Source organism: Brassica napus, chromosome A1 (assembly GCF_020379485.1).
Source record: "Brassica napus cultivar Da-Ae chromosome A1, Da-Ae, whole genome shotgun sequence".
NCBI lineage: Eukaryota > Viridiplantae > Streptophyta > Magnoliopsida > Brassicales > Brassicaceae > Brassica > Brassica napus.
The window spans coordinates 4,814,992-4,830,071 of NC_063434.1; the positions used below are offsets into that span (position 1 = coordinate 4,814,992).

The 15,080-nt window shown below is 34.4% G+C and overlaps 2 protein-coding genes across 2 annotated transcripts; one reads left to right on the forward strand and one right to left on the reverse strand.

Moving 5' to 3' along the window:
• Positions 1 to 455: 455 nt before the first annotated feature.
• On the reverse strand, positions 456 to 2,803 carry LOC106427262 (transcription factor MYC4). Its single transcript, XM_048782105.1, has one exon. It carries the CDS (start codon positions 2,559 to 2,561, stop codon positions 789 to 791), a length of 1,773 nt encoding a protein of 590 aa, XP_048638062.1. The 5' UTR covers positions 2,562 to 2,803; the 3' UTR covers positions 456 to 788.
• Positions 2,804 to 5,760: 2,957 nt separating this feature from the next.
• LOC106427237 (probable ADP-ribosylation factor GTPase-activating protein AGD8) lies at positions 5,761 to 9,701 on the forward strand. Its single transcript, XM_013867969.3, has 7 exons — positions 5,761 to 5,994; positions 6,072 to 6,190; positions 8,161 to 8,548; positions 8,615 to 8,872; positions 8,950 to 9,075; positions 9,146 to 9,250; positions 9,337 to 9,701. Exons 1-7 carry the CDS (start codon positions 5,923 to 5,925, stop codon positions 9,442 to 9,444), a joined length of 1,176 nt encoding a protein of 391 aa, XP_013723423.2. The 5' UTR covers positions 5,761 to 5,922; the 3' UTR covers positions 9,445 to 9,701.
• The last annotated feature ends 5,379 nt before the right edge of the window (positions 9,702 to 15,080 follow it).

Consider the following 15,080-nt stretch of genomic DNA (forward strand, 5'->3'; position numbering starts at 1 on the left):
AAAATACTTACAAATATTATTATTATTATCAATATAACTATAAATCATATTTACATATAAATACTTACAAATTCTTAATATGAGAAAACTAAATAAAATTATGCCCTCTAAAACTATATCTTTTAAACGGTTGATTGGATGGCTTGCCTTATGGTCGACCTACACTCTAAAATGTGACCAAGAAAACACAAGAGTCTGCATAAAATAGACACTGAATTAATTCGACTTCGGTTCGAAATCACATCCCAATTATATGATCTAATAGAATGATCCCTATCATACATACGCATCCACACTAGTTTCAGGTCCTAATGAGAGGTGTGATTGGTATATTCTTTCCCACCAAATTAGATGCCTCTTTTAATACATACTTCCAAAAGAATTATATGTGGCTGAGATGGATTCATAAACCAACCACAACATCAATAAAACTGACTTGAAAGTGAGAAGTCAGAAACTTGAATCCCATTTTGATTTTATTCACTACAAAAAGAAGCCTTATTTCATTACATAATATGTACATACGCAAATACATTCACCAAACGAACCAAAAGACAGCTTAATCTGATGAAAACATTAAAACCCAAACTATACTAATTACCATCAAACTACTAAACTTAAAAACTTCTCTAACAAAGCATCAATAACAAGTTGGGTGCTCTGCTACAAAAATACCCTTACACAATACAGTTTACACTACAATCACATGAGATTTTTACTGGTTCTTACTATGATATCCTTGCATTATTTCACCGGTTTAGATGCTAACTTTTCTTTCATATCCCTTCTCAAACTCTCTCCATTAGAGCAGCCTTGAGCTGATCCTGCGTGAAAAACTGATTCCCCATCTTCACAGTCGCTTGTTGGATCATGAACTCATTCACTACCGACAAACTCGCGTGATTCACTTCCAATTCCAGTTCCTTGAGTGCTTCCATGAACTTAGCACCAGGATGATCCTTCTTACCGCATTGGATCCTAATCATCGCATCCCAACCAATGATCTTCACATCTATCTCCACCTCTATGGACACACCTGAATCTTGTTCCAAACACTTTTGATCTTTAACCGAACTTTTCACATTCCCATCCCCCACCTCTTTGCTCATCCCATCAATCTGCTTCTGCAACTCCTCTTTATCAGCTTCAGCCTTTTGCAGCTTAGCTTTAAGCTCATTGATATACGAGATGGCGTCTCCCAGAAGAGAAGCTTTATCCATCTTAGAGACATTAGGAACCACAGCTCTCAGAGAGTAGAATCTCTGGTTCAGCTTCTCTCTTCTCTGTCTCTCTGCCTCCACGTGATTCAACGGCTCCTCTCTTCCGTTAGCCGGTTTCCTCCCTCGTTTCCTCGGTTTCTTCTCCGGTTCAGCCGCGATTCTACCACTCTCCGCTTCTTTAACAACCGAGGCTTCGAGATCAGAGCGATTCGAGTCGTTCGATTTCGTAGGAAATGGAAGAACAGAAGTGAAAGACAGCATCTCCTCTTCCTTGTCGGAAACCAAACATCTCTTCTTCTTCTTGCTGTCTCCCTCCACAAACCCGGAACTCGAGATTTGCGGGTTCTGCTGCTGCTTAGGATGTTCCACTGAGCTTCCATTACAAAGCTTCGAAGCCGTCTGAGAATCAGAGTTAGAAGTCGCCGGAGCCCCAAGAACCGGTTCGATCCCGGTTACATTCGGTTCATTAATCCACGTGGCGGGATCATTCTCTCCTTGATCCGGGTTCAAATTAAACGCCCAGGAACCCGACTCGCCTCCACCACCACCACCGTTGAAACTGAAGAAGCTGTTGACTTTATCAACAAGATCCGAGCTTTGATGTATAATCTCCAACGAACCAAGCTCAACGACGCCGTTTTGAGTCGGTATACAAACCATAGTCTCCAACCCGTAAACCTGACCCTGGCGAGCTCTCTCGCAGCTCGATCCAGCCAAGGCGTTCGAGCCAGAGAGCCAAATGGTCCGCGAGCTCGAGAAAGCTCGGCCGGGCAAACCAGAGCCGTTGGCGAAGCTCTGCGTCATCGAAACCAAGAAGAACCATTCCGTATCCGACACGTCTTCGTCTCCCGCCTCGTCGGAAGACCCGCCGCCGCTGCTGCTGACTGTCCCTCCGCCTCCTCCGCCGCCGGAGATCAGAGAGTTGAGCTCTCGAATCACTCTCTTCCGATGCTCTTGCTCCGCCGCGCTGACGGGATTCGGCTTCCTCTTCCTCGACTTCCTCTCCTCCTCGCCTTTGTAGTAGCCATCGCCCCAGCTTAGCAGCGCCGCCGTGTTGCTGATGTCTTCTCCGGCGAAGTCGTGGGATAGCTGCCAGAACACGGCGTACGTCCAGCTTTCTCTAGCTCCTTCGATCAATGCTTGGAGTCGTTGCTGGAGAGTGTCTTCGGTGACGTGAGGAGGAGGAGGAGTGAGAGGTGGTTGAGGCCAGAGAGAAGAGTGTTCGGAGCCGATGAGAGGTTCCATTACAGACGCATTGTCTTCGGTTGTTGACCAGAGGTTTGTGCCGTTTGTTGACTGGTTGAGGTGGTGGTCGGTTAGTTGAACATTTGTCGAAGACATAGCCTTCTCCGGTGGACTTAAAGAGAGAGAGAGACTTTTCCCGGCGAGAGACGGAGAGGAAGTAGCTAGTGGCGTTTCTTTCTTTGATTGTTGGGGAAATAATAAGATTCTGTATATATTTTAAAAAAAAATATTGTAAATAATATGTTGATGAAGGAAAATAAAATTGTTTGCTTAAAAGTTTATATTGATCAATCAGTATTTTTTAAAAAATGTTGTGAATGATATGTTTATTTTCAGCGGAAAGATTATATTTGACATGCTTGGTTCTAGTTTTTGAACAAACGTAAATGAATGTTTTATTCCATTAACCTTTTTTTTTGTCGGCACTTGAAACCATTTACACTGTATGTTTATCATATTTAGTCTAGAAGAATTTATGAGTTAATTTTCATGGTGTACTATATCATACTTTGTAAATGGAAGATACAACTGAATGAAAATATCATCACTGGATCGTAGTTTAGTCTTTTTTTAAAATAAAAATCAAGATTAGTTGTGACTGTTATTTCTATAAAATCATTTTATTTAGCTTTTAAGAAAAATTAAATAAGTGTTACAAATAATATAACCAACATTTAAAAAAGAATAATATATAAATTCACTATGAGTGCAAAAAAAATATTGATCTTATCTATTTATTAATTAGTTTTTGGTTTATATAGACATAACTTGATTGGGAACAAATTTTAAACTAGTTCGGGATTTTATAGTTGAATAATAAAAAATAGACTTGTGCCGACAACATATTTCAAATTTGATTGATTTTATGTACAAAACTACAATACATTACTTGTAGATATCTACAAATATAAATGTTTATTTACTGCTCATTTACATATAGATTATACATCATCTATGAATTAATCTAATCTCTTTATTTACAACACATTGATATATGAATTTATTTCTATTTTTGAATTTTTAAATTCTATTTAATAAAATATTATCATTTAAGGTGTGTTAAAAATTCAGTGAACATGTACAAATCCAAAAAAATCGATTGGAATTAAAATTATTTTACTATAATTATTTTGTATTTTTAATTCTTTATTATTTTTTCACTTAAAATTATAGTGAAAATCATTCTCATTAAAAAAAGATAATTATTTTAAGTAAAAAAATATTCTCGTTTTTTATTAATCTTTAATTATAACGATTACGTAAGAAAAGACAAAGAGAATATAAATCCTTCTTTTAATTTATTAATATTTGTAAAATCATTTTCATTCTTTATTGGTTTTTAATTATCACGACAAATTTTTTGGAACACACACGACATATTATATAATCGTGATAATTAAAAACCAATAAAAAATGAGAATGATTTTTCACCTAAAATAATTATCTTTGTCTTCCCCATTTTTGGTGCTCGGGTCCATGTCTGCTTTTCTTGTGAATTGTGAGTGTGACTAATCCTTGCCAGCAAATATCAACTTAATTACACAACAAGTGAGTTGTTAAATTAGTTGGTTCTTGGAGGAAAAAGCTGCTTCCTTTAAGAAAAATATAGTTAGATGATAGATTAACCACCAAAAAAATATAATTAAACGGTGAATGGTGACACCCGAGTACTCACAATTATTAACTCTGAGATTTGGATACAACTTTTAAGCTTTCTTAAATTTATGTATACAAAAAAATCAATAAAAGCAAGTACTGCAACTAAAATATAATTATATATTATTTCTTAAACCATTAGTCAAAAAAAATATAATTATTTCTGAACACAGTTTTTAAGTCGTTATCCGACACAACTTTTTGCATGATAAAAAAAAGCATGGACAATTTCGAAATATAAAGGAGAAAAAGACTTGAGAGCATAAAGGCAAATAAAAGGTCTTGTATTGATTAAATTAATTAAAAATACCACATTATGCGTTCTTTTTTTTTTGTTTGGGAAAACACATTATACGTTCTATTATTTGTGGGTCTCTTGTTTTTTTTCTGCTAATTGGCCAAATGAAATCTTGCTTTGTTTTTCAGTGAGAACAAATGCCAAAAATGTTGGGCTCTCTCTGCGTATATCCGACGAAACCTCCGTGTCTGTCGTACAGTAACGTTTTTAGAATCGCATTAAAGTACACAAAACCAAATTTAGATGGGCCTAGAACTTTTCGGCTACTGAATTTGGGGCGCAAATACCTTTTTTCTTTCTCAAAACTTGATTTCACGTATCAAGACTTTCTTAATGGAATAGTGGTGTAACATGGAGTAGATGCGTCTCTCAACCGAAACTGTACTGGATTTGGGCTTAAAGTAATGTTGTTTCACGCTGGATATTGGCTTCAATAAGTGTGATAGTGGAATCAATTGGTTTATTGATTTGCAGAAATGGGAACTGTGAAAGAGAGCTTACGTATGCAGTATGACTCGAATATGTGAATACGAAGGATGTAGGTTATGTTGCATTTGGTGAAATAGAGAGAGTGTACTCAGAGCCGGTCCTAGAACATCCATGGCCAAAAGCAAATTAAAAAAAATTGGCCACTGGTCCTTGTAGATTTTACCACTAGACTAAAACAAAGTTTTCGAAACTTGTGGTCGAATTTGACTTTATAATAAAACGGTCGGAAACCATTGTTTTCTTGGCTTAGCCAAAAGGCCGGCTCAGAGTATACTGTAAACTCCAATAAAAATAGTAAAAAGATGTTAGTTTGATAATCTGTTGGGATAGTAACGATTAATAAAATATAATCTTTAATTTGTAAAGAGGCTTGTATAGAAGATTATAAATTCCGATCCATTAAGTAATATATATATATATATAGTATATAATTTTTTTATCATCCATTAAGTAATATATAAAATAAGTAATATATAAAATACAATTTATATGTATATATATATATATCTGTATAATAGATCTTAGTCAATATATTAAATAACAACTAATTTTGAGTTCGAAGTTCATGAAACGTAACAAAAAAAAATTGACCTTCCATATATAGAATTTTTAATATACTTAATTAATCGCCTTAGTTAAAAAAATGTTGACATGAGATGATTTTTCTTTTTTTTTTGTCATCGACATGAGATGATTAGAAGAAAAAAAGAAAGAAATGAATTGAGAATGAAGAACATGGAAAAATAATAAAAGTGGTTGGTCAGTTACCATCCATGTTCCTTCGGAAATAGAACTACGCACTGCGTGTCGTTTCACAACAGCATCACCAAGCTTTATACCTTTTCGTAGGCAGAGTCTAGTGAGGGGTAGTACCGTCAGATCAAAATGTTCTCATCAAATTTGATTTGAAGAAAACGAAAGAGGAAACTCAAAGAAAAAAACAATAATATTTTTAGATTGCATTGATTTCAAAAACTTGTCTCATTTCGTCGTAGAGAGGGTGATCTGTTGTTGATGGCTTCTTCCGAGAATCTCACCGACAAGAACATTGTGTTCAGAAAACTGAAATCCAAATCTGAGAACAAGGTTCGGTTTCTCTCTCTCTCTCTCTCTCTCCCCTCTGATGGATCTGGAAGGTTGTTTGAGTAGATCTTTGTGTGTAGGTATGCTTCGATTGCAGTGCGAAGAATCCGACATGGGCATCAGTCACATACGGTGTTTTCCTCTGCATCGATTGCTCTGCTACTCATCGCAGTCTCGGTGTTCATATCAGCTTCGTCAGGTTACTATTTCAATTCTTCACCATTTGATGCCTTTGATAGGGTTTAGGTAGAGATGGCAATTGGGTTGTACCGACCCGCCTTGTCCCGCCCCGCCGCGGTACACGGTCAATGCGGGTCTTCGCGATACAGGCCCGCGCGGGATGCGGTTCCTAGAAAAGCTACCCAATTCCGACCCGTGACTTGCACAAGCCTTGGCGGTACAGGCCCGCGGGACTCCGATTTTCATCAACACATGCGCTACTGATGGCAACTGGGATGTACCGACCCGCCTTTCCCGTCCCGCCATCTGTATCCTGAGCATAGCACCTGCAAGAAAAAGAGACCAATAGAGATGAAAACACAACATGTCTTATGAATCAGTTGAACACAATGATGCTCAGTCAAAGGATTGCGAATCATATCAAAAGCGCACATAGAAACTCAATGTAACATATAAACATAGAAAGAAAGAGATCTATGTAAGAACACAAGTATATACTAGTAACCTAGTTATTGTGTGATTATCATAGAAACTCAATGTAACATGTTAATATAGATCAGAATGAAAGTGTCCTTCATATGCTCATATTATTCTCCTCCTTTATCATAGAAACGACTTGCAACCTGCATGTCAGTTCACGTGAACATTGCATACCAAACACCAATAAAAAAAATGCATATTAGTATATGGAATCAATGTTTTACATAAGAGACAGAACATTAAAACAAAACTGATTGAAACCGTTGTAGCTTTGTTTTCAAGAAACAACACGAGTACATAACATGAGTAATTTCAGTTCAGTGTTTTAATATAAATGGGTTAGAATAAGTTGATCAGCTGAAGCTTATGTAATGGTGTAGTAATCTATGTATTTTGCGTACAAACCATATTTGATTACATTAAGGAGTTTTAATGAAAAAACTTCTTTAAAACATGAGTCAATGATGGTAAATCCAAATAATCAAATCCAAATAATGTAAATGAACACCAAAACAAAATCCAAATAATGTACAAGAGCTTGTGATTGTCGATCGAAAGGGAAGAAACACAGAGAGCAAGAATGGCGCGCAAGAATGGCCATAGGCCATAGTCATCACCCGATCACCGTTTAGCTCTGTTCTCGGTGAGAAAAGTGTAGCGGGCCTCAATGTTTGCCCGCATCCCGCTTCGGCCCGTCCCGCTTCGGCCCAGTACCACCGCGGTCCTGTCCCGCGAGACCCGCCACTAAACGGGCCACAATATCTTTGCCCAATCCCGCCCCGCAATGGGGCTTTTCGGGTCAGGCCCGCGGGCAAGCCCTTGAACTGCCATCTCTAGGTTTACGTAGGCATGGTGGACATTTTGGTCGGGTTCGGGTCGAGTCCTTTCTGGTCTGAATCTTTCGGCTCTTACACATTTAGACCTAACTAGTTCTTCGAAAAAGTTTGGTCGGCTATTTTTGAGTCGATTCCGGTTCGAAATGTTGGAGTCGGAGTAAAATATCCAGCAGAACCGGTCTTGGGCAAAACCGAATGAAACATTCACCAATAGTCTCCAAATTTTCTGACAAAAATTACACACATAGGCTCCTAAATGTGTAAAAAAAATAAAAATAATTAAGTTTTTTATTAAATCGCTTACAGCCTCTAAAATCTTAGGGCATGCTCTGATGTGCTACATTAGCAAGCATATCCGGTTTTTGGGCAAAGCCGAATGAAACATTAGCCAATGACTTCCAAATTTTTTGAAGAAAATTAAGCACACATAAGCTCCCAAATTTATTTTTAAAAAATAATTAAAATATTTATTAAATCGTTTACAGCTTCCAAAATCTCAAATGTCCGAGCTTAGATTTAGAGCTCTGAAAATTGTAGCATGAGGTTGAACAAATACAAGATGAGAGTTTTGACTTTTATTCGAATGAGACTGACCATACTATATAACCTCTTTCTTGTATTGAATTGGACCATGCCACGTTACGTTTATCAAGATGTTTCATTATGGTTGTAGATCGACGAATTTGGATTCGTGGAGCCCTGAGCAGCTCAGGACTATGATGTTTGGTGGCAACAACCGCGCTCAAGTCTTCTTCAAGCAGCATGGATGGACCGACGGTGGCAAAATCGAGGCTAAGTATACTTCAAGAGCTGCTGATTTGTATCGTCAGATTCTTGCTAAAGAAGTTTCCAAAGCCATTTCACAAGAAGATACTACTAACGCTCTACCTGAGTCTCCCGTTGCTGCGGAATCATCTAATGGAGTTTCTTCTTATTCTGTCAAGGAAACCTCTTCGCCTAAAGCTTCTAATACAGTTGTGCCTAGTACGTTTAAGAAACCCATTGGTGCTAAAAGGACGGGTAAAACTGGTGGTCTTGGTGCAAGGAAACTTACTACTAAGGTTAGTCCTCAGGTTCAGGTTTATGTTCTCTTTGCTCTGATTGAAAGATCTGTTTTTTTTATGCAGCCAACGGGAAATCTCTATGAGCAGAAACCTGAAGAAGTTGCACCGATCATTCCTCCTCCTGCTTCTTCAACTAATAACGGTGGAAGCAAATCATCTTCATATGCGTCTCGGTTTGAGTACAATGACGACTTTCAATCTGGAGGACAAAGCGTTGGTGGAACTCATGTTGCTCCACCAAAGTCTTCCAGCTTCTTTTCGGATTTTGGAATGGACAGTTCTTACCCCAAGAAACCAAGCTCCAACTCCTCAAAATCTCAAGTAAAGCCATTGTGTTTCTCAGAAAGGAAAAATAGTATTATTACCCGTTATCTAAATTTTTTATGTGTTATTACTAGGTTGAAGAGTCAGATGAAGCAAGAAAGAAGTTTACAAACGCAAAGTCCATTTCTTCTGCTCAGTACTTTGGGGATCAGAACAAAAACGCTGATCTTGAATCAAAAGCTACTCTTCAGAAGTTTTCAGTGAGTAACGTTCCACACAAGAAAACATTCTCATTCCTATGATTCCTAATGCCATTGTGGGATGTTGCAGGGCTCAGCATCTATATCAAGCGCTGATTTTTTCGGTCACGGCCAAGATGATTATTCCAATGTTGATATAACTGCTACTGATCTCATTAACCGGCTTTCTTTCCAGGTAAAAAAAGATCCATACTTGCTAAATCTCTGCTTCTTCTTCAGATTTTTTTAACCTGTTTGGGCTCTGGTATCGTCTTGACACAGGCGCAACAAGATATCTCGTCGGTGATGAACATAGCAGGCGAAACGAAGAAGAAGCTTGGAACTTTTGCCTCTGGCATCTTCAGTGATCTTCAGGATAGAATGCTGTAAGAAGAAAACGAGGTCTCTCATGGTTTAATATTTTTACAGAGAAGAATGAAAGAAATGTCTAGGAAACTTCCAAGAAGTAAGACACGTTTCTCTGTTTTTGAAGAGCTCTTTGGAATTGAGACGTGGCCTATTGATGTTATCATCACCCTATATGGATACTATTGGATATGTCATAAATATACTTTTATTAATCTTTGTTTGTTTGCAGAAAAAGATTTAATTGTTATGATAAAGATATATACAGCCGTGTTTTTGAATGTTACTCCTGAAAATAATTGAAAGATTGAGGCTCTCTCTCTCTTTTCTTTAGAGAGAGATAATTCTCTCTTTCTTTCCCTGTTCACAAACTCATATCTTTCACAGGGAAAAAGAGATATGCCTTATGTTTTGATATAAAATAACTCTTCGATCGAAAGATCGATTTGTTTTGTTCGCTTAGGCGATTATGTTTTCCGATTAGCGGATCAGTCTTCGCTTTGGCGATTTTGATGTTTCGCATAGGCGATTTTTGTTGTGTCTCCAAACTCAAAATCAAAACTGTTCTTCATGGATGTTCTCTTTTCTTTGATTTTTTGGGTTCAGTTTTAAATAAAACTCTCCTCTTTCGCAAACTATTTCATATCCCGTTTTGTTTAGCGTTGGGTTATCTTCTTCTTCTCAGATACGCACCAACTCCTTTTATGGGAATCAACCTTCACCCTCCTTTGAGGTGGGGCCAGTAGATCGGCTTGGAGTGAAGTACCCTTTACGAAAGGAATATGTGGTAGTGGATTAATCTCAGTTGTTTTAGTTGGAGATTTAGAAAAGTCAGCATCTTTTATAGTGAAGATGGTCTGATAAGGTCTCCTCTTGAAGCATCTGAGTTCTTCCCAGTTTTATCATCTGATGGTGGATAGAAATTCTGACCAAACGAAACGGCTTGGGCGAAAGTTAGGAGCTTTGGAGTCGGTGAATGGGGCATCTACGTCCATTACAGTGAGGCTTTCAACCTTTACGGCGGTGGAGAGACAGAGATGGAGGAGCGGTTACAGAGAGAATTGCGGCGGTGAAGCTTCTCGGCGGCCGTGATTGCCGTTCAATGCATGAACGACACGTGTGAGAGACGTGTTATTGTTTTGTGCGTTCTGAAGCTTCGATTAAGATACGTGGAAGACAAAGCTTTTCTGGATCGCTTCTTTTATTTAAGTATGATGTTGGGCCTTTCTCATATTTCTGTATGGGCTTAAATTATGTTTGTAAACCGATCCAATTTGTCCTGTTGGACTAATGAAATGAACAAGTTGACAAAAAAAAAAAATTGAAAGATTATATGGTTTTGCAAGAGATTTGTGTTGGGAGTAAGACTCTTTTAGTCATATATATGACTGTGCTGCCATGATGTTTTTATTTATCAATCATATTCTCTGCGTCTCCAACAAGAAGACGCCCATGAGTTCCTACAGTAATTGGTCATGGACCAAGCCATACCTAAATCTGGTTCTCCACCCAAAAAAACTATAGCATCTGGACACTGAAGAGGCAATCTAGTCGGCTTTATTGATTGCTTAATTAGCTAAGAACTTATTCTAAGTGTGACAAAAGAAAGATTCATGATGACTTTTACCTAGACTAAATCAGGCATTAATCTTTTCTGTTTTGTGCATAGTAGCTAATAAAAAGCTGTAGATTCTGTTGATGCTTTTATAACTTGTGTATATATCCCTTATAGTATGTATATATCTCTTCATGTAAATAAGAATATTTCATTGTTTCTTGAATTGTTTATTCCTTTTAAAAACATATGTTTATCCATAAATACGAGATTATTGGATTTGTGAATCGATAACAAGAACAAGTTTTTATACGAGTTATAATGTAACAGAAACTAATCATTAGATGCAGTAACTAGAGTGTTAGTAAAAACTTGAGATTGATTGGACTTTGACTAAATGCATAGATGTTTATATTTGTCCGAGACTACTCTTATTTTTTGTGCACGGTCCGACACTACTCTTTCTTTATTTGATATGGTTAACAACTGAATGCAACTTCTAGAAATGTAATAAAGAAATGGGAATGGACGATGAGGAGCGAGCCCACCAGCGTCACATATTGCGTGCCGTGTCCAAGTGGTTCAATATTGACTATGCCTTTCAATTGTTATTTCTTTTTGAAGAAAAAGCTTTCAATTGTTATTCTTCTCCCTTTTATAGTATTTTAGTTTTATCATCAAGGAATATGTAATTCGTGTTTATATGTTTTAAACCAAAAAGTTAACATGAAAAGTTATACATTGTATGAACTAGTACTGTGTAATGTAATACTGAGTACTATAATATATAACAAAGTTAAATTACAAAAACCAAATGTATTTATGTGTGTAATATGAAATGCTATGATGGAAAAATATAACTCATGTAATTACAATAATACAAAATTACAACCACACAAATTATCTATGGCGTCCTTTTTCAAAGTCAAAGGACAACCAAAAGCGCATACAAGACTTGTGCGTTCTTTTGTTAAATTACTGCACACATTTTTCAAACAATTAAACATTTTAAGTTTTAGTATCGACATTGTATCAAATATCCTTCGGCTTTTCTATTGAAAGAACAATTTGGCATCTTCATTCATCTACCCATCATGAATAATGTCTTTTATTATTATATGACGTTTATGAAATGCATATTATATGTTTTCAATAGTTAATATCCTTGTCGTCATTCTTTTATCTTATTTTACTATATGTATACATTATATGCATCTATTTTAAAACTAAATACACGCTATAGGATTCAATGATTTATCATCGATCGGGCCAACAAATTGTATTATCCGCGTGAAACATGGAGTCTGTAATTTATAACATTTAACAACGAAATGAGTAGAATATTATAATATACTCCTTCCATTTCATTAAGTTAAATGTTTAGAAAAAAAATTACTTCACAAATATAGACTTTTTGTATTTTCTATAAAAAAATTGTGATCTTAAAAAAAATAATTAACTTTATTGAATTAATATTGTTTAAAATTATTGAAAATTGAAAATTACCGAAATGATACATTTATTATAGTGATTTAATGTGATTTTTAATATGTGTGAAAGCACTAAAAATCTATATTTGTGAAACGGAAGGAATATAATACATGAAACTGAATAAATAGTATTATCTTAACAAGAGTTTTTAATAGTATATAAGTAGCCTTCTTTGGATGTCTTATAATGTGATAGGCTATATATAGCTCAATAACAATCATTTTAGAAATTTAAAATCAAAATAAAAGTAAAAATGTGGTCAGTTCCATATGTAATAAGAGAAAATAAAAATGCTCCTCGAGTTTTAAATTCAAATATGATATTACGTATATGTTCTGGTTACTCAAACCTAATTGTCCTTTCATCCTAGATGAGAATGAGACATAACAGCAATTCAAAAAAGTTTTTTTTTGGTATATAAAAGAAATTAATTACTGTACATATGTTTTTTTATAGTCAAAGGATATGAGTTTAAAATGGAATCTCCTTTCAGGTGATGGATGTATATTGGAATAGTTAATACTGACTTTGCTATGTTTATTTACCTAATTAAATTGGAACAACAGCCAAACCCAAGAATAAACTAAAAGGGTGTTATTACCCATTTTTGACCTAAATTTCTTCATTTGTTTCCACTTTATTAATAATGTTGTAAACAAGTACAGATAGATTAGGTTATAACTTATAATGTCTAATTCACGAGCTTGTGTCCGCTTATTGCTCGCTTTAAAAGCTATAAAAATGAAATCAATTATTGATATCATCCTTCTTCTTAAATATTATATACACAAATCTTATTTATAGTATGAATTTGATATTCAAAATTAATAATTAACACGGTCATAATGTATGCCAAGTATATTGATTAAACTTTGGCAAATGTAATAAGTGCAAGATAAATATTAAAATTTTAAATGATTTAAATACAAGATATATATAATATAATTTATATGACACATGGTCATAATTACTTTATAATAATTTCTTATTTTATACGATTATATGTTATAAATTTTTATGTAAAAATATTTTTTTCTGATTTAAAGTTTATAAATCTATTTTTTCATAATATTTGTTTTATGATTTATTTATATATAGGTTTAAATGATATAATATTTTAATGTTCTGTTATATTCCTTTGTTCAGGTCACGTCGGTTTGGTTTGGATAAAAACTTTAAAAACACAAGAAAACATAGCTGAATCAAATAAAAAATAATCCAACACACATCAAATTGAAAAAAAAATAACAACAAAGTGTAAATCAAGTGTAAAAACAAATATAGTTCGTAAACAATACGCATAACCTTATAGATTGAATATACTTATTATCTCAAAGAGTAAGTTGTGAAGTACTTATTTATTTAATTTATAGTACTTATTTTTATTTATCATATCAAAATAAATATTAAATTGATCATTTAAATTAAATAGTATAATTTAAATATTTCTGTTGACTATTAATTTTAGATTTTTTAGGTTATACATTTTGGTTTAGTTAATAATATATTAGATTTGCATATATTTTGTATTATCATATAAGATTTGTTTGAGTATTTCGCATTTTAAATTGGATAACGGATCGGGTCTGTGGATTTCATATTCTGGGTTTTCTGGCCAGCCTTACTCATGCTCATGCATAGAGTAATATATGTGTGTATTTTCATCATAACTCTAATTTAAAATAACATAACTCCAAAACTGTTTTCTGATTTTCTAAGGATTTTACCGTATATCTGTTCAATAATTCCGTTTATTTTATTTTACTACGGTTATATTTGACAATATTACGTATATAACTTAATATTTGATTATTTGTCATCAGGGTCATGTTTGACAATATTAAGATATATTTTGGTTGGTTGGTCGTTTGAGTATTGAGATGGGTTAAACCATCTTAACAAAAAAATTACATGACGCAACGCAAAATGTATATTTACTTATACATCTATAGCTACTTTTAGGATTCATTAATCAAAATAGTAAAATAAAGGAGGACAAATAGATAGAGACCACCTGATGTAAGAAAAAAAAAACATATTAATGGGATTTGTAAAGGATAGAGATGAGATGTCAAAGCTACAATAATGGAGCAATACTTTTCTCCACTTGGCTAACATCATATCTAACTCGAAAACCTAACTTTTCCCAAATAAAAATTGAAGTTTTAAAACTCCATATCAATAACGAAAGGAAAATTCTTATTTTGTTCTGAAATACTTAATGTGTAACCCAACAATAGTGCTGTACTGTAAAGCTATGTAACGGAAAAATATTAACCATTATTTAATGAATGCATAATGAATTTGTAAGATAAGTCCAATAATGACAGACACATATTTGTTGTTAAAAAAGTTGACAGAAACATATTTCGAAAAAAAAAATTACATAACAAAATAGGGAAAATAGACTAATTATAGACAAAGTTATAAAAATTCTTATAGTATATTAATATTTATAATAATGTACTAAAAATTTGACAAAAAAGAGGAGTGAGATTCTTGTAATAATTGTTTGATAATATTGTTTTGAATATAGTTGAAAATATCGCAAAAAGAAAATTAGATTTTTCTCATAGTGGAATAATATAAATACATTATTATTTTGAATATAGTT